The following is an 18,111-nucleotide window of genomic DNA, read 5'->3' as shown; positions in this document are numbered from 1 at the left end:
AATTCCAGCCTCGGCTGATTGTATGTGTGGAGTTTGCACATTCTCCCCATGTCTGCACGGGCTTGCTCTGGTTTCCTCCCATAGTCTAAGGGATGTGCAGGTTAGGTAGATTGGCCATGTTAAATTGCCCATAGTGTTCAGGAATGTGTAGGTTAAGTGCATTACTCTGGGGTAAATATAGGGTAGGGGGAGGGTTAATGTGGACTTGTTGGGCCGAAGGGCCTGTTTCCATGCTGTAGTGATTCTGTGAAACATGACGACCTGCCTGTGTGACTATAGTGTGGCTATAAGAGAGAGATTTTGTCCTGGGTTTTTTTTTAATGAAGCAAGATTGAGACAGAGGTGAGGAGCGGTCTCCTCCTCACAAATAGTTTGTGATGCCTTGGGAATTTTTAAAATAAAGTTGGAACAGTAGAAGCAGCCTGAATGGGTGGGGTCAAGCTTCCTCAGAAGCCAGGCATTTTAGTTTTGGTTTTTCAGTAATAGTTGCTGCTGTGGTCTTGAAGCTGGATGTGGAAGCTATTTCTTCCTCTCTTTGTTACAGCTAAAAGCCAGGGTTCTCTTCCTGCCATTGGAATTGCATATGAGACAATCTAATTTTCTGAATTTGCCTTTGCTAAGGGTGTGTTTGTGGAATGTTACTGTATTGGAACAGTTGCTCTTTAGTAGTTAAGTAACCTATTATTCTGTTAAGTTTTCCAATAGCGTTGTTATTCCAATTTCTTCTTCCTTTTGTTGTATTTTGATTAAAGTAGATGAATAAAGTGTGGCTTCAAATCTGGCAATCTTGACCAATCTAATTGCATCCGGAAGGCAATGCCTGGCACTTGCCTTTAAAATAATAAAAAGTTAGGGTCCGGGCTATCACCTATGTTGAGGGGGTTTGTCCTGCTCCCTAACTCGTCAGTTTGAGGGGTCTCCAATTCCCCTCAATGGTTGGGAGAGTAGGGGCAAGAGGTTTGCTTCTGAGCCCTCCTCTCCCCACGATAGCTACCCTCCTACAAGAGGATAAAAATGATTTGGCTTCTCGCTACCAGATCTCCCAGAGAGTAGGCCTTGACATGAGGACCCAGAAGCTGCTGACATCTGATTGGGTCAGGATCAGATATGGAGATGTTAAAGTGGGTGAAAGCTCCAGCATTCATTTCATTGTCTTTGATTTGAAAGAAAAGGAAACTCTGGACAGTTTCATAAGCAATCGTGTCACTTGCTGCATCATAACAAGGATGACACTGCCTTAGTGTTCAAAGACATTGGAAGATCATGAGGTGTTGGGACATTACGTTCAAGTCTTTATGACGCGGTGGGAAGTTGAGCTCCTCCCTTGAGGTCTTACTGTTACTTCTTGAATTGCTGTCCCTGTCGGTCTTCAACTTGATATTTGTTGTGATTGATGGTTTCACTCACATGAAGCAACAAGACTTTCACTGTTAACGTGCAAGTACCAATTCCCTGCACCATATCGCTCTCTTTAGCACCTTCATTTGTCATTCTGTAATTCCCTGCCAGACCCTTTCCAAGCTGCTCAGGGTCCATTAGTTTCAGTCACGGATGTAGACCTTTCAAATGAACCTGCTCAGAGACAGGTGGGACCTGAACAGTACTGGGGACATGACCACAGAGCCACAGGACCCTCCTCGATAATGGATATGTTCCAGCCGTGAAATGTATCTGTAGAAACCAGCTCAAACAGGCTCTCTGGCAGTAGATTGAGATGATGAGGAGCTCTCAGTCTCTCTGCCTTCCTCAGCAGCGAGGACCCGGTTCCATTGAGCTGCTCTTTCCTATGCTCTATCTAATTGGTTCCTCCCCATCAGTGAGCCACCCACCGTCTCTGATTGGACAGCGAGTGGAGAGGAGGCCTAATAATGAGCCACCTCATGTTGAATTAAGTGGAAGGCATTCTGTCGGAAGGTGGGAGCTAGACATAGTTCCGGCAATGGCACCCTGACACCTACAGGCAACTTCACCCATTTGGAGCTGCTACTGGCTATTGGCTGCACCTCCTTTTCTGAGGAAGGATACTCTTACTCTCGAGGGAGTGCATCGAAGGTTTATCAGGCTGATTTGGGGATGGCGGGTCTGACATATGAGGAGAGATTTGACTGGGTTAGGATTGTTTCCACTGGAGTTCAGGTGAATGAGAGGGTATCTCACAGAGACTGATAAAATTCTCAAAGGACTAGACCAGATAGATGCAGAGGACGTTCCCGGTGGTGGATGTGTCCAGAATCAGGGGTCCCAGTCAGGATTTGGGGTAGACATTTAGTACGGAGATGAGGAGACATTTCCTCACCCAAAGAGTGGTGAGCCTGTGGAATTCATTACCACAGGAGGCCACTAGATATTGCTATTGGGGCAAATGGGATCAAAGGTTACGGGGAGAAAGCAGGATTAGGCTATTGAGTTGGACGGTCAGCCATGATTGTGGTGGAACAAGCTTGAAGGGCCAAAGGGCTTCCTCCTGCTCCTATCCCGGCCAATATTGACTCCTCATCCAACAGGCGACCAGCTGATCAAACTCATCAAGCCAGGCAGCACCAGTTACTAACCTGTTGTCTGACGGCACCTCTGTTCTTTCTCTGTCATTTCAGCTTGTCACAAAACGAACTGGGAGAGGAGGGAGCAACCGAACTAGGGAAAATCCTACCAAGGCTGGAACAGCTGAAGAAAATCAAGTAAGATTCCTTGATTTTAGATTAGTCATTCTTTACCATTACACCAGGCAGGAAATGTCTCTATGATACCTGATTCTCAATTGTAAAGTAAGGGGATTCCCTTAAGCTTGCCTATAAATCACGGGACACTATCCACACCTATCTCCTCAGAATAGTTTCTCAGGATCTGAAATTCCATTAATTTAATTGTCTTTAGCATTGCTTTCTCAGCGTTCTTACTCATTCATGACCGGCAAGTGTTTATTCCCCATCCCCAATTGCCTGGGGGTCAACCACATTGCTGTGGGTCTGGAGTCACATGTAGGCCAGGCCTTTGGCAACTTCTTGGTACTCCCCGCAACAGTGGTTAGTAGGTTCCCTTGCCTAAAGAGGCAAGAGGGAACCAGATGAGTTTTTTGATGATGATCAATAGTGGCTACGTGATTACCATGAGGTAAACTTTCTATTCCAGACTTGTCCTGATTTCAAATTTTACTCTCTGCTGTGATGGGGCTTGAGCCCATGTCACTTGCAGCATCATGGATTGCTAGCCTAGTGACATTACCACTATGCCAGCATCTCCCCAACTCACGTGAGGCTATAATCCAGGTAAAACGGGAGTCGGGAACACAAACAGAAAAACTCAGCAGGTCTGGCAGCATCTGTGGAGAGAAAGCAGAGTTAATGTTTCAGGTCAGTGATCCTTCTCCAGAAAAATGGGAGTGAGATTAACACGAGGTTTCATCACCCCTTGGTACGTCTCAAACCTTAAGTTCACTGGCAATGTTTGTGACCATCCATCTTTTCAGATAATATTGTTCTCTCTAAACGATTAAAATAAAACTGCACAAAGGGAATCAGAAAGATATATGTTGAAGTTTTAGGCCGTCATTAAATCTTGCAATTAATGTTGTTGTTGAGCTTTAGACGTTGACGAAATGTAAATGTTGCCTGTCATAGAGATGTACAGCATGGAAACTGACCCTTCGGTCCAGCCCGTCCATGCCAACCAGATATCCCAACCCAATCTGGTCCCATCTGCCAGCGCCCGGCCCATATCCCTCCAAACCCTTCCTATTCATATACCCATCCAAATGCCTCTTAAATGTTGCAATTGTACCAGCCTCCACCACTTCCTCTGGCAGCCCATTCCAAACATGTACCATCCTCTGTGTGAAAAAGTTGCCTCTTAGGTCTCTTTTATTTCTTTCCCTTCTCACCCTAAACCTCTGTCCTCTAGTTCTGGATTCCCCTACCCCAGGGAAAATACTTTGTCTATTTATCTTATCCATGTCCCTCATGATTTTATAAACCTTGATGAGGTCACCCCTCAGCCTCCGGCACTCCAGAGAAAACAGCCCCAGCCTGTTCAACCTTTCCCCCTAGCTCAAATCCTCCAACCCTGGCAATATCCTTGTAAATCTCAGTATTTAATACTCTTATGCAGATGTTGTTTCTTGGTAGACCATGCAGAAGGCTGTTTGATGATTGAATAGTCTGTTATTCTCATTGTAAAAGCACCTTGCTCCAGTGAGGTTTAACTGTTCTGAAGAAGGGTGTCTGACCGGAATCATTATTTCTGTTTCTCTCTACAGATGCTGCCAAACCTGCTTAGGTTTTCCAACAATGTCTGTTTTTGTTTCAGATTTCCAGCAGTTATTTGGGGTGTTTTTATTGTGAGATTTAAGTGGAAGTTTTGACACTGTACAAACTTAATAAGTCCAATCAAACGGTCTGAAGCTAATGTCATATTAGTAGACATTAATTTCTACATTTATTAAAACATAAAATAAGTTCTTTAAAATCCTGTTTTATCTTTATTTTATAAAACATGCCACTACAGGTGCGCATTTATTCAACTCACATAAAATTCTAATTCAGTGTGAGGTGCCTGAGGTGTTTTTAAGTTTCTGGTTTGAAGTGTGTCACTCCTTTAATATGTTTGGCATAATATGTGCTACTTAATCACTTAATCAGTAACGGTTTCTTTCCTCCACTCTGTTTCCATAAACCTGAGGCCAGATCTTTAGCAAGTGATGTTAAATGAAGACTCTACGTTTCACCATACTCTCCACAGATTAGACACCAGGCAAACATGGCCTCATTCAGTTGTTATGGCACTGTTATCGGAGTTGAGCTTTGGCATGAGGTTTCTGATTTTTCTTTACAGCTACAGTACGAACCTCTGAAATCCAATAGAATGTTGATCTTTATTACAATGGGGCTGGTCTACAAGAGTAGGCACGTCTTGTATTGGAGAGACTGCACAAGGAGTAATGTGCTCAATTTTGGTCTCCATACCTAAGGCAGTGTATATATTCAATGGAAGTTCTCAGAGAAGGTTTGCTCACTGGAAACCTGGAGAGAAGGGATTTAGCTTTAAGGAAAAGTTGAGCACTCATCAGAGTTTAGAGGAATGAGAGGTAATCTTATTCAGACCATTGGATACTGATGGTGCTTGACAGATTGGTAGAACAGACTTGAGGGGCTGATCGGCTTAGAGAGAGAAACAAAACAGTAAATTAACTGTCGAACAGAAGTACTGGTTGGAGGTGGAGCTCCATTTTCAGATGCACAAGACACGAGTATGTGTGTCAGTTCCAAGTTTGCCTGGTTTTCCCTTCTATTTGTTACCTCATATTTCTGTTGTTTCAGCTTCTCTGGAATTTCTACAGCTGCAGGTTTGGTCGGAACGAATAGACTGGTCACGGGACTCAGTAACTGCACGATACTGGAGGAGATAAAGTGAGTGGAACACGGCCTCATTGCTCGTACAGGAATTGTGGGAAGGTTGCCCACTCTACTGGGTTAATACGAGTGACTTGGCAGCATGAGCCAAACAGGAAAGAGAGAGGTCAAGGTGGAGTCTAAAAGAAAAGAATCAGTGGTGAAGAGAGAGAGCACACAGGAAATGGAAAGTGAAGGGAGAGAAGTGAAATGGATATGCCATCTCCTGATGGTGAGGAGGGGGGTGGATAGATCGAGAAATGTCATAATCCAGAGCAGAAATCACAGGTACTAGTGCTGCTCCTGGCCCAGTTCCCAGCCCCTGACTCAATCCCAGTGGTCCCGAGAATGAATACAGGAAGATAACATGTATATACAAGTAGTTAGGAAAGCAAATGGTATGTTGGCTTTTATTGTAAGGTGATTAGATTATAGGAGTAAGGAAGTCAGACCAAAATTGGGCAGGGCTTTGGTGAACCTTCCACTAGGAATACTGTGAGTCATTTGGTTTCCATGTTTAAAGAAGGATAAACATAGTTTGTAGGCTTCTGCATGATGGCAGAAATTCCAGACCAGTCAGGCCTTTAAGACAATTACCCTCGCCATCGCGATGTGTAACATTCTGGTATAAATATATCTCCCTCACTTCAGTCATGCTCTCTGTGTGTGATTGAGACAGTGTGATTGTCTTTCGTCAGTCAGCTATGTGTACAGAATGTACACTACATCAATAAGCACAGAAGCCAGACCGTGTGTGTAAGTCTGTGATGATATTCTGGCTTTGTAAATAGTGTCGTTAATAAACCTCAAGCCATCTGACTCAGTAAGTGTCCAATTTTCTGTGGAATATGTGACACAGACTCCCAGAGAAAGCCAGAAAGTGCATCAGAGGCTGTGTAACAGTCTCATGCGATGGGCCTCTGGAATAAGGGATCTGACAAGGGGCAGAGGGAAATGTGTCAAAATTGTTTGGAGTGTGGAAACATGTGAGGTGATCTCATTGATACCCACAAGGCATTTGACAGGATTGAACATTGAGAAAATGTTTCCCTTGGCTGGGGAATCTAAAATGTTGGATTATGGTCTGTTGATTAAAGGCCGATCACTGAACTGAGGAGAAATGACTTCATTCAAAGCAGTGAACTTTGCAATCCTCCATTACGGAGAGTTGGAAATGCTCCATTGTTAAATATACTGAAGGCTGAGGCAGACTGATCCTGGTCTCTCAGGGAATCGAGGGATATGGGGAGTGAGTGAGAAAGCAGAGTTAAGACTGGGGATTAGCTTTGATCGTATTAAGTGGCGAGCAGATTCAGTCAGCCATGTGGTGAACTCCTGCTCCTAATTCTGATCTCCTGCTGCTCTCTTCATTTTGTTACTGATCCATCGCTCTATCAATCGAGTGCAACCCACTCGCCCGTCAGTCCAATCAGTCAAAGAAACCGCATTGATCCATTACCAGCAAGGGTGGCACGGCAGCTCAGTGGTTAGCACTGCTGCCTCACAGCGCCAGAGACCCAGGTTCAAATCCAGCCTGGGGTGACTGTCTGTGTGGAGTTTGCACATTCTCCCTGTGTCTGCCTGGCTTTACTCTGGGTGCTCCAGTTTCCCCCATGACCCAAAGATGTGCAGGTTTAGTGAATTGGCCATGTTAAATTGCTCATAGTGTTCAGGGATGTGTAGGTTAGGTGCGTTAGTTAGGGGTAAATGTATAGGGGTAGGGAAATCGTCTGGGTGGGTTACTTTTCGGAGGGTTGGTATGGACTTGTTGGGTCAGTTGGACTGTTTCTACACTGTAGGGATTCTGAGTTAAATTACTTAATGGGCATGGGTCAAAAAAAAAAGGAAGACCTATATTTTTGGAGGGTTTTTTGCAACCATTGACAGCGTAAACATTTTACCATCAATGATATCTCTTTGAGGTGTTGTCGCTGGGTGTTAATGTTGAGTAGTGTACATTTCCTGGTGCAGGGAAGGACCCAGTCTGATGTGCACAGGAAATGATTATAGCCTTGCATTAATGTCAGTATCATCTGCTCTTGCCAAAAGGAACAGGGATATCTCCCCTGGTCGTCTTCTGTAGGGTGGCAAGGGATCGTTGACATCCTCTGCCATAAGGCAATTGGCACACCTGGCGGTGCTGCACTCTGCTCTCCCAATTAATACACTCCCAAAAACAATTGACGTGTTTGGCACTGCCTCCCTCCTTGTCTCTCCTTGTGCAGTTTGGATTCGTTGACACTGAGCGACAGCGGGGCACAGCTGTTAGCCGACAGGATGCTAAAAATGGCCAGGCTGAAGAAACTAAAGTGAGTTCTTGCGATTATTTGTTCAAATTCGACAGGAAGAGGCGCGAAGAAAGTGGCAGGGTGGATTTTCCAATGCGCGCACACACTCAACAGGAAATCCCTTGGTTGTAGTGACATCTGCTCCCCATTTCCTGAAAAGTGAATCTTCTGGATAGATGCTCAATATGTCCCCCTTGGGTGTGAACAGGAATTGGTGATTGACCATCCATTACCATTCAGCCATTAGAGCTGTCAGCTAAGTGCTTTCAATGACAGGCATCACAACAGGCTGCAAGTGGAAAATCTACCCCATAAACCCAAAGACATTCATAGAAAGTGGCCATTTGGCCCCTCGTGACCATACTGGCTCCCTTTTCAGGAAATGGGGAGCAGATGTCACTACAACCAAGGGATTTCCTGTTGAGTGTGTGCGCGCATTGGAAAATCCACCCTGCCTCTTTCCCTTGAGCCCTTTCAAACTTTTCTTTCATGGCTGTTCATCCATGTCCCTTTTATAAGTTGGATTGGATTTTGTCTCGACTGCTGTTTTTGGTCAGAAGTTCCATTCTACACAAAAGTAAATATTGCTTTACTCCAGCTAGTGTTGTTAAATTTATGGCAATAGTTGTCAATCAGACAGTAAAAATAGACATCTTTTTCCACTGATTCCCTCTTCAATTCCTATCATCCATAACATGCTGTAGGTTTATAGGCTTCACTGCAGTCAAACAAAACTCTAGATACTGCCTTGTTATCCAAACGGTGTCTTTCTGCAGAGGAATGATCGAAATCCACCCGCAGTTTTAATAAGCTGCTTTTCTGCTGCTCAGTTGATGTTCGCATTCTAAACTCAACAAGCAGGATACAGAAAGAGTGGCAATATATCTGGTATGCACGATGGGTTACCATATGTTCAAACTCTGTTACAGTGTCTTGAACACAATGATCTAAGCTGATTTCCCATCAAATGTCAGAGGCCCATTCAGCTCCCCAAGCCTATCCTGCCACCGATGGGCCTAATGGCCTCATTCTGCTTCTGTATCTTATGGTCCACCAGATCATGTTTGACTGTCCCAGGTTTCAACTCCTCTATTTAAAATAACCTTATCTACCTTCACTTAAATACTTTTGTGATCCAGCCTCCACAATACTTTGGGGTAAAGACTTCCAAACATTCACTACCGACTAGGAAAAGAAATTCCTCATGATCTCGGTATGAAATGAGTGTCTCCTTATTCTGTAACTATGTCCCTGTGTTTGAGATTCCCCCCATCACCGAAAACATTCAACATTGACCCAGTCAAACCCCCTCAGAATATTGTAGTTTCAGTAAGATAACTTCTCATTCTTCTAAATTCTAATGAATAAATGCCTAACCTGTTAAGGGAAGGTTGCTTGTCTGTCTTTGCTTTTCCACATAAAAGATCCCATGGCACTGTTTGATTCAGAGCTGATGTGTTTTGCTGTCTCATCCGTTTTCACCAATAGTACAGGTTTCATGTGCCATTATTTCAATGCAATTTGTGGTCTCTGCTGCCTCCTTGTGGCCAGCAATTGGTATCACTGCCAGGAAAGTTGAAGGAAAAGGTGCACAAACATCTGATGCCTACATCAGGAAGTCAAGGAAGAAGATTATAAAAAGAAAAGGGAAAAGCAAACAGGAATATCCTCTTAGATGACGTGCGAAAAAAACACATAGGGTTTTATCCCCTCCTCTCCACCCACCATAGAACATAGAACAATGCAGCACAGAACAGGCCCTTCGGCCCGCGATGTTGTGCCGAACATTTGTCCTAGCTTAAGCACCTATCCGTGTACCTATCCAATTGCTGCTTAAAGGTCACCAATGATTCTGACTCTGCCACTCCCACAGGCAGCGCATTCCATGCCCCCACCACTCTCTGGGTAAAGAACCTACTCCTGACATCCCCCCCCATACCTTCCACCATTCACCTTAAATTTATGTCCCCTTGAAACACTCTGTTATACCCAGGGAAAAAGTCTCTGACTGTCTACTCTATCTACTCCCCTGATCATCTTATAAACCACTATCAAGTCACCCCTCATCCTTCGCCGTTCCAATGAGAAAAGGCCTAGCACTCTCAACCTATCCTCGTACGACCTATTCTCCATTCCAGGCAACATCCTGGTAAATCTCCTCTGCACCCTCTCCAAAGCTTCCACATCTTTCCTAAAGTGAGGCAACCAGAACTGCACACAGTACTTCAAATGTGGCCTAACCAAGGTCCTGTACAGCTGCAACATCACCTCACGAATCTTGAATTCAATCCCTCTGCTAATGAACGCTAATACACCATAGGCCTTCTTACAAGCTCTATCCACCTGAGTGGCAACTTTCAAAGATCTGTGAACATAGACCCCAAGATCCGTCTGCTCCTCCACCTTACTAAGAACCCTACCGTTAACCCTGTATTCCGCATTCTTATTTGTCCTTCCAAAATGGACAATCTCGCACTTGACAGGGTTGAACTCCATCTGCCACTCCTCAGCCCAGCTCTGCATCATATCTAAGTCCATTTGCAGCTGACAACAGCCCTCCTCACTATCCACAACTCCACCAATCTTCGTATCGTCTGCAAATTTACTGACCCACCCTTCGACTCCCTCTTCCAAGTCATTCATAAAAATTACAAACAGCAGAGGACTCAGAACTGATCCCTGCGGAACTCCACTTGTGACTGGGCTCCAGGCTGAATATTTACCATCTACCACCACTCTCTGACTTCGACCGGTTAGCCAGTTCTCTATCCAACTGGCCAAACTTCCCACTATCCCGTGCCTCCTGACTTTCCGCATAAGCCTACCATGGGGAACCTTATCAAATGCCTTACTAAAATCCATGTACACTACATCCACTGCTTTACCCTCATCCACATGCTTGGTCACCTCCTCAAAGAATTCAATAAGACTTGTAAGGCAAGACCTACCCTTCACAAATCCGTGCTGGCTGTCCCTAATCAAGCAGTGTCTTTCCAGATACTCGTAAATCCTATCCCACAGTACCCTTTCCATTACTTTGCCTACCACCGAAGTAAGACTAACTGGCCTGTAATTCCCGGGGTTATCCCTATTCCTTTTATTCCCTTTTTTGAACAGGGGCACAACATTCACCACTCTCCAGTCCCCTGGCACCACCCTCATTGACAGTGAAGATGAAAAGATCATTGCCAACGGTTCTGCAATTTCCTTTCTTGCTTCCCACATAATCCTAGGATATATCCCGCCAGGCCCGGGGGACTTGTCTATCCTCACGTTTTTCAAAATGCCCAACACATCTTCCTTCCTAACAAGTATCTCCTCTAGCTTACCAGTCCGTTTCACACTCTCCTGTTCAACAATACGGTCCCTCTCATTTGTAAATACTGCAGAAAAGTACTCATTCAAGACCTCTTCTATCTCTTCCGACTCAATACAGTCTCCCACTACTGTCCTTGATTGGACCTACCCTCGTTCTCGTCATTCTCATGTTTCTCACAGACACATAAAAGGTCTTGGGGTTATCCTTGATCCTATCCGCCAAAGATTTTTCATGCCCTCTCTTAGCTCTCCTAATCCCTTTCTTCAGGTCCCTTCTGGCTATCCTGTATCCCTCCAGTGCTCTGTCTGAACCTTGTTTCCTCAACCTTATGTAAGCCTCCTTCTTCCTCTTTACAAGACATTCAACCTCCCTCGTCAACCAAGGTTCCCTCACATGACCATCACTTTCCTGTCTGACAGGTACATACATATCAAGGACACGTTGTATCTGTTTCTTGAAAAAGTTCCACATTTCAACGACATCCTTCCCTGACAGCCAATGCTCCCAATTTATGCAGTCTTGCAGCGTTGTATTTACCCTTCCCCCAATTGTAAAACCTGCCCTGTTGCATGCACCTATCTCTCTCCATAACCAAGGTGAAAGTCACAGAATTGTGGTCACCATCACTAAAATGCTCACCCACTAACAAGCCCATCATTTGTCCTGGTTCGTTACCGAGTACCAAATCCAATATGGCCTCCCCTCTGGTTGGACAATCTACATACTGCGTTAGAAAAGCTTCCTGGACACACTGCACAAACACCGCCCCATCCAATCTACTTGATCTAAAGAGCTTCGAATCAATATTTGGGAAGTTGAAATCGCCCATGACTACGACCCTGTGGCTTCTGCACCTTTCCAAAATCTGTTTCCTAATCTGTTTCTCCACATCTCTGCTGCTATTGGGGGGCCTATAATAAACACCCAACAAGGTGACTGCACCTTTCCTATTTCTGACTTCAGCCCATACTACCTCCAGAGGCAGATCCCCCTCGAACTGTCTTTCTGCAGCCGTTATACCATTTCTAATTAGCAACACCACCCTCCCGCCTCCTTTTTTACCCCCCCCTGCAATCTTACTGAAACATCTGTAACCAGGAACCTCCAACAGCCATTCCTGTCCCTCTTCTATCCATGTTTCCGTGATGGCCACAACATCGTAGTCCCAGGTACCGATCCACGCCTTAAGTTCACCCACCTTATTTCAGATACTCCGTGCGTTGAAGTATACACACTTGAACCCATCTCTGTGTCCGCAAGTATTCCCTGTCAGTGCTACCTTCTCCACAGCCTCCCTACAGTCTTGGACATCCTGAAAAACAGCTAACCTTCTTGCTGGACTACAAGTCCAGATCCCATCCCCTTGCCAAATTAGTTTAAACCCCCCCCCCCCCGAAGAGTGCTAGCAAACCTACCCCCCAGGATATTGGTGCCCTTCTGGTTCAGGTGCAACCCGTCCTTGGTCAGGTGCACCGATTGTGTTTTTAACAAATAATTGACCTGGGTTGTTTGTCTGTGCTTTTGAACAGTAATGGTATTGAACAATGTGTGGTAATGAATTGTGGGAACAAAGAAGAGTTGAAGAAACTGAGAACTTTCTTCCAATGCCTCTGAGCACCTCCAAGTGTTTTTGGCATTGGGAATGGCCTGGGTGGTTAGCAGAGGCGTTAATGTCACCTCCTGTTCTTCTCTTAGTTTGAGGTCAAATTCCATTGGTTGGAAAGGGGCAGCCCATCTGGCGAGTGGATTGAAAAGCTGTCCTGCAATTGTGGAAATCGAGTAAGTACATTACCTCATTGATCTGTCTGATTTCACTTCACGCAGCGGTGAGACTCTCTGCTGGCATATTTCATTACAAAACTTAAGGGATCCTCAGAAACATTTCGAAACCACTTTGTGCACAGCTAATTACTTTGACTGAGTCAGGAGAGATCAGTAACATCTCACCTGGCAGTCCAGCACCGTCTGAAGGGGTGTTGGACGAGCAGGAGTTCTTGCGTTTGTTAATTGGATCTGAGCATTACTGGCTGGACTGGTATTTATGACCCATGTCCCTGCCCTTAGGAAGGTGAAGGTGACCCTAATGTAGGTGCACCCATTGTGCTGTTAGGGAGGGAATTCCAGGATTTTCACCCAGCAACAGCAAAGGGACGGTGATATATTTCCAAGTCAGCACGTGAGTGGCTTGGTGGGGAATTTGCAGCTGGTGGTGTTCCCATATAGCTGCTGCTCTTGTCCTTCCAGAGAGAAGCAGTTGTGGGTTTGGAAGGTGCTGTAGGTAGCACACACTGCTGCTACTGAGTGTCTGTGGTGGAGGGAGTGGACGCTTGTGGACCTGGTGCCAATCGAGCAGGTTGCATAGTCCTGGATGGTGTCAAGTTTCTTGAGTGTTGTTGAAACTGCACCCATCCCGGCTAGTGAGGAGTGATCTATCACACTCCTGACTTGTCACTTGTAGATGGTGGACAGGGTTTCGGGTGTCAGGAAGGTGAGTTATTCACTACAGAATTCCTTGCTGGGAAAGGGGAACATGTGGCAGATTTGTAATGTCACTGGGTTAATACACTAGCTAGCCCCATCCTACAGGCATAGATTTGAATCTCACTGCTTAAGCAGTGGAATTTAAATTTAAAGAATAAATCTGGATCTTAAAGCTACTCTCAGTAATGATGACCATGATAACATTGGATTTTTGTTCTAAACATTCATTGTATTAATAATGTCCTCTGGGAGAGGAAATCTGCCATCTTTATCTGCCATCTAGTCCACATATGACTCCAGACCCAAAACAATATGGTTGACTTTAAATTGACCTCTGAAATGGCCTAGAGAGCCACTTTGTTCAGGGTCAGGAAGAGATGGCCAACAAATTCTGACCCTGCCAGCAGCGCCCATGTCCTGTGAAAGAATATAAAAAGAGAGCAGTTAGCCCTGGGTGATGCGCTGGTACCTTTTCCTGACCACGACAGGATGGCAAGCTCACTTCCCAAAATGCACCGTCCCTCCAAATAGACCATCCAACTGGAAGGATAAAGGTAGTCAAAAAAAAGCAGTAAACACCCAAACAGGCTCAACAAAATGACAAGAACCACTACCTTGCATCTCTCGTTTCCAGTGAGCAGTCTGACCACATGTGATCAGGTGTACCTTCGTGTGTGTGAGACCACAAAGGTTTTCAAATTGAGATTAATTCAGTTTAGACCTCATGAATGAAGGGTACCTATGATTGATCATAAATTAAGACTGTTGGAGCCTCTCAGTAACAACATTCAGTTGGAATGTGGCAAGCGATGGATGGGAGACTGACTTTTAGACCAGAAGACCATTAGATATGGGAGCTGAATTAGACCATTCAGCCCATCAAGTCTGCTCCGCCATTTGATTGTGGCAGCAAAATTTTTCAACCCCTGCTTTCTCCTTGTAACCCTTGACCCCCTTACTAATCAAGACCCAACCTATCTGACTTAAATACACTCAATAACTGGCCTCCACATCCTTCTGCTGCAGTTAGTTCCCCATTGTCTAGCTGAAGGTATTTCTCCTCATCTCAGTGCTAAAGGGTCATCCCTTCACCCTGAGGCTGTACCCTCCAATCTTAGTCTCTCCAACTCATAGAAACATCTTCTGCATGTCCACTCTAGCCTGTAGGTTTCAATCAGACCTGCCCCCACATCCTTCTAAACTCCATTGAATACAGACCCAGAGTCCTCAATTGCTCCATATAAGACAAACTCTTCATCCCTGGGATCATACGTGTAAACCTCTTCTGGAACCCCTCCAATGCTAGCACATCTTCCTTAGATACAGGGCTTAAGACTGCTCACAATGTTCCAAATGTGCTCTGACCAGAGCTTTGTGCAGCCTCAGCATGACATTTCTGCTTTGGTAGGCTCAACTGAGGACTGCAGATTAGAGTCGGGAGTGTGGTGCTGGAAAAGCACAGCAGATCAGGCAGCATCCAAGGAGCAGGAGAGTCGATGTTTTGGGCAATAAGCCCTTCATCAGGAAAGGCTTCCTGACGAAGGGCTTATGCCCGAAATGTCGACTCTCCTGCCCCTCGGATGCTGCCTGACCTGCTGTGTTTTTCCAGCACCACACTCCCGATTCCTGCTTTTGTATTTTAGTCCTGTCAAAATGAATACCAACATTGTATTTGTCTTCCTAACTGCTAACTGAGCCTGCACATTAACCTCAAGAGAGTCCTAAACTAGGATTCCCAAGTCCCTTTGCGCTTCAGATCTCCCGAAGCCTTTCCCCATTTAGAAACTAGTCTACATCTCTATTCTTTCAAGCAAAATGTGTAATCTCCCACTTTGCCACATCGTATTCCATCTGCTACCGTATACTGTAACTTTCTAACAAATACTTAAGGAATGATTAAGGATATCCAACCAAAAAGGAAGCACCAATAGATCTTTACATTTACGATTATACCGCATGGTCCAATATGAGCATGCTCACTGTAAGATAAAGGGTCTCCAAAGGGCACACTGTCAGGGAAAGTTTGGTAACCCAGGGTAATGCTTTAGCTCAAAAAAACTAGATGACAGAATTCACTAAGCTCTCTTGAGAGGTTTGTTCCTAATATCTTGCACTGTAGGACAGACCATTTAGTCCAGCGAGGGTTTGTTGTCAAGAGTGTGTGCTGCCATGAAATTGTGTGGAACACCAAGTCAAAATAAAAATGCAAGACGTATTATCTTTCATTTTATTGTTCTGATGTGCTAAGCCACGCTGAGAAAGAACAGCTTTGTTCCTGTAAATTCTAAAGTAAATACATTTTCTGTTCTGATTCAGCTTATGGGGCAACACCATCGAAGATGTGGGAGTGATGAAACTTGCTGATGTCCTTCCTGTTATGAAGCATTTGAAGATATTGAAGTAAGTGATTGCGTAAGAATCCTGACTGAGGCTTGTGGGCAAAATAAGAATCTGCAGCAGCGATCCGAGTTGAATTTGACTCATGAATTTAATCTGTTAATATTTGTTTATAATTCAATGCTTCCATGATCATATTATCAGCAAAACTGAATGTGTATCTAACCATATATTCACCTGAATTATCAATAAATATATGAATAGTTGGGGGCAGGTTCTTTCATAGATCACTGTGGCATATTGTGAGTCACTTCTTTCTGACTCGAATGCCCACATTTTATTCCCAATTTCTGTCTGTCTGGTTTTTAGCCAGTTTCTGAACCTAGCCAATACATTCCTTCAATTCGTTGAGCTTTCATTTTAGCTGACAGCCTCTAATGAGGATCTCTTCGCATTGCAACTGGAAGTCCACAGAAATAATATTCACAGACATTTCCCTGTGGGCCACTTTACTCCTCTCTTCAAAAACAGCAAGCAATTATTGTCTGGCACCTACCTTTCACAAACCCATTAAAAACAACGTACTGTGGACGCTGGAAACCTGAAACAAGCCCAGAGAAAGCTGCTGCAACCAGACAGGCTGGGTTTCTCTAGTATGCTGTGGGTTTCACAATTCCATGTTGGTTGTCTCTTTGCAACTTGTAAAACTTTTCACTGTACTCTTTGTATAAAAGTACACATAATAATTAATTTCTATTCTATTTTATTTCTTTGATGAGCTAATAATGTTCAAGCAGCCTCGTCACTCTATCCTTAACTGCAGAGCCCAGCCATTTGCTGAGAATAGGCTTAGGTAGGCACTAATTCTCTGATTTCTCATGGTCACCATTCTTAAACTTTAGCATCAAAAATATCAACGTATGGGGACTAGGGGCTTGTAGTTTAATACAAAACCATTGAAAGTGGGATATCAATCCCATCAAAATATCAATAAGCAACTAATTTCATTTGAGCATTACTTTGACTGCAGATGGCAGTACACATCATTGTGATGTGATAAAGCGACAGTAGCTTTAGCATTCGGTACATTTCGATATGTTTCAAGCCCTTTTTGTCTTTTGATTATTAGCTTGACTCAGAACAACATCACAGCGACCGGTGGGGAGAGATTGGCACAAGCTCTCAAACAGTGCCCATCGGTGGAAGAGATTCAGTGAGTGCATTGTAATGTTACAAAACAAAACGCTGCAGGTTTGGAAATCTGAAGTCATGACAGAAAATGCTGGACATGCTCATCAGGTCAGCAGCTGCCACAGAGAGAGAAGCCGAGTTTGCATTTCAGATCAATAGAAGGTCAGTGACCTGGAGCATTATCCATATACGTCATGCTGATTGGTCAGATCTGGTTTGAGAAAGTACCATCCACTTGTATTAAGAGAGTTGGCTGCCTGTATACTCTCAAAACGCTGCACACAATTGATCTTCTCCCAGATCCTGTTTTTGTAAAGGGAGCAGATTTTCACCTCTATGTAGTTCTAAGTGAATCAGGAGTGTAGCCAATTGTAGTTTCTGGTAGTTCATGGAGTCATAGGGCTGTACAGCATGGAAACAGACCCTTCATTCCAACCTGTCCATGCCAACCAGCTATCCTAAATTAATCCCTGCACTTGACCCATATTTCTCTTAACCCTTCCTGTTCATAATCCCATCCAGATGCCTTTTAAATGTTGCAATTGTACTAGCCTCCACCACTTCCTCTGGCAGCTCATTCAATACATGCACCACCCTCTGTGTGAACAAATTGCCCCTTAGGTCCCTATAAAATCTTTCCCCTCTAGTTTTGGACTCCCTTATCCTGGGAAAAAGACTGGCTATTCACTCTATCTATGCCCCTCATGATTTTACAAACTTCTAAATCATCGTCCCTCAGCCTCCGACGCTCCAGAGAAAACAGCACCAGCCTATTCCGCATTCCTGTGCTGCCTTACTTGCTCAAATCTTCCGAGCATCAAAATTGTTCAATCTGCCTTGTCACTTTACCTTTAATTGCAGAGCCCAGACGTTTGCTGAGAATAGGCTTAGGTTGACTCTAATTCTGTGATTTCCCATGGTGACCATTCTTAAATTGTAGCATCAAAAATACCAAAGTATGGTGGCTAGGGACTTTATAATTTAACACTAAGCCATGGAAAGTGGGACTGAGATGGATGGAGAAAGGATGTTCGTGATGGTTCGAGGGAGATTGCATGCACGTGGAGTTTAAAGGGACGGAGTGTTTTGAAGTAAGAATCTGGAAAGCGAA

The 18,111-nt window shown here is 44.4% G+C and overlaps 1 protein-coding gene across 1 annotated transcript in view; it reads left to right on the top strand.

The window, feature by feature from the left end:
* Positions 1–18,111, top strand: part of nlrc5 (NLR family, CARD domain containing 5) — a 149,408-nt gene that overhangs the window by 107,153 nt on the left and 24,144 nt on the right. The window contains exons 41-46 of the mRNA XM_072547504.1: positions 2,595–2,678; positions 5,313–5,402; positions 7,610–7,693; positions 12,687–12,770; positions 15,789–15,872; positions 16,939–17,022. Of these exons, the coding sequence (XP_072403605.1) occupies positions 2,595–2,678; positions 5,313–5,402; positions 7,610–7,693; positions 12,687–12,770; positions 15,789–15,872; positions 16,939–17,022 (510 nt within the window). The remainder of the gene's footprint in view (positions 1–2,594; positions 2,679–5,312; positions 5,403–7,609; positions 7,694–12,686; positions 12,771–15,788; positions 15,873–16,938; positions 17,023–18,111) is intronic.

This window comes from Chiloscyllium punctatum, chromosome 26, assembly GCF_047496795.1.
Source record: "Chiloscyllium punctatum isolate Juve2018m chromosome 26, sChiPun1.3, whole genome shotgun sequence".
NCBI lineage: Eukaryota > Metazoa > Chordata > Chondrichthyes > Orectolobiformes > Hemiscylliidae > Chiloscyllium > Chiloscyllium punctatum.
Note: the sequence above shows the minus strand (reverse complement) of the source record. Positions and strands in the feature narration are given on the sequence as shown.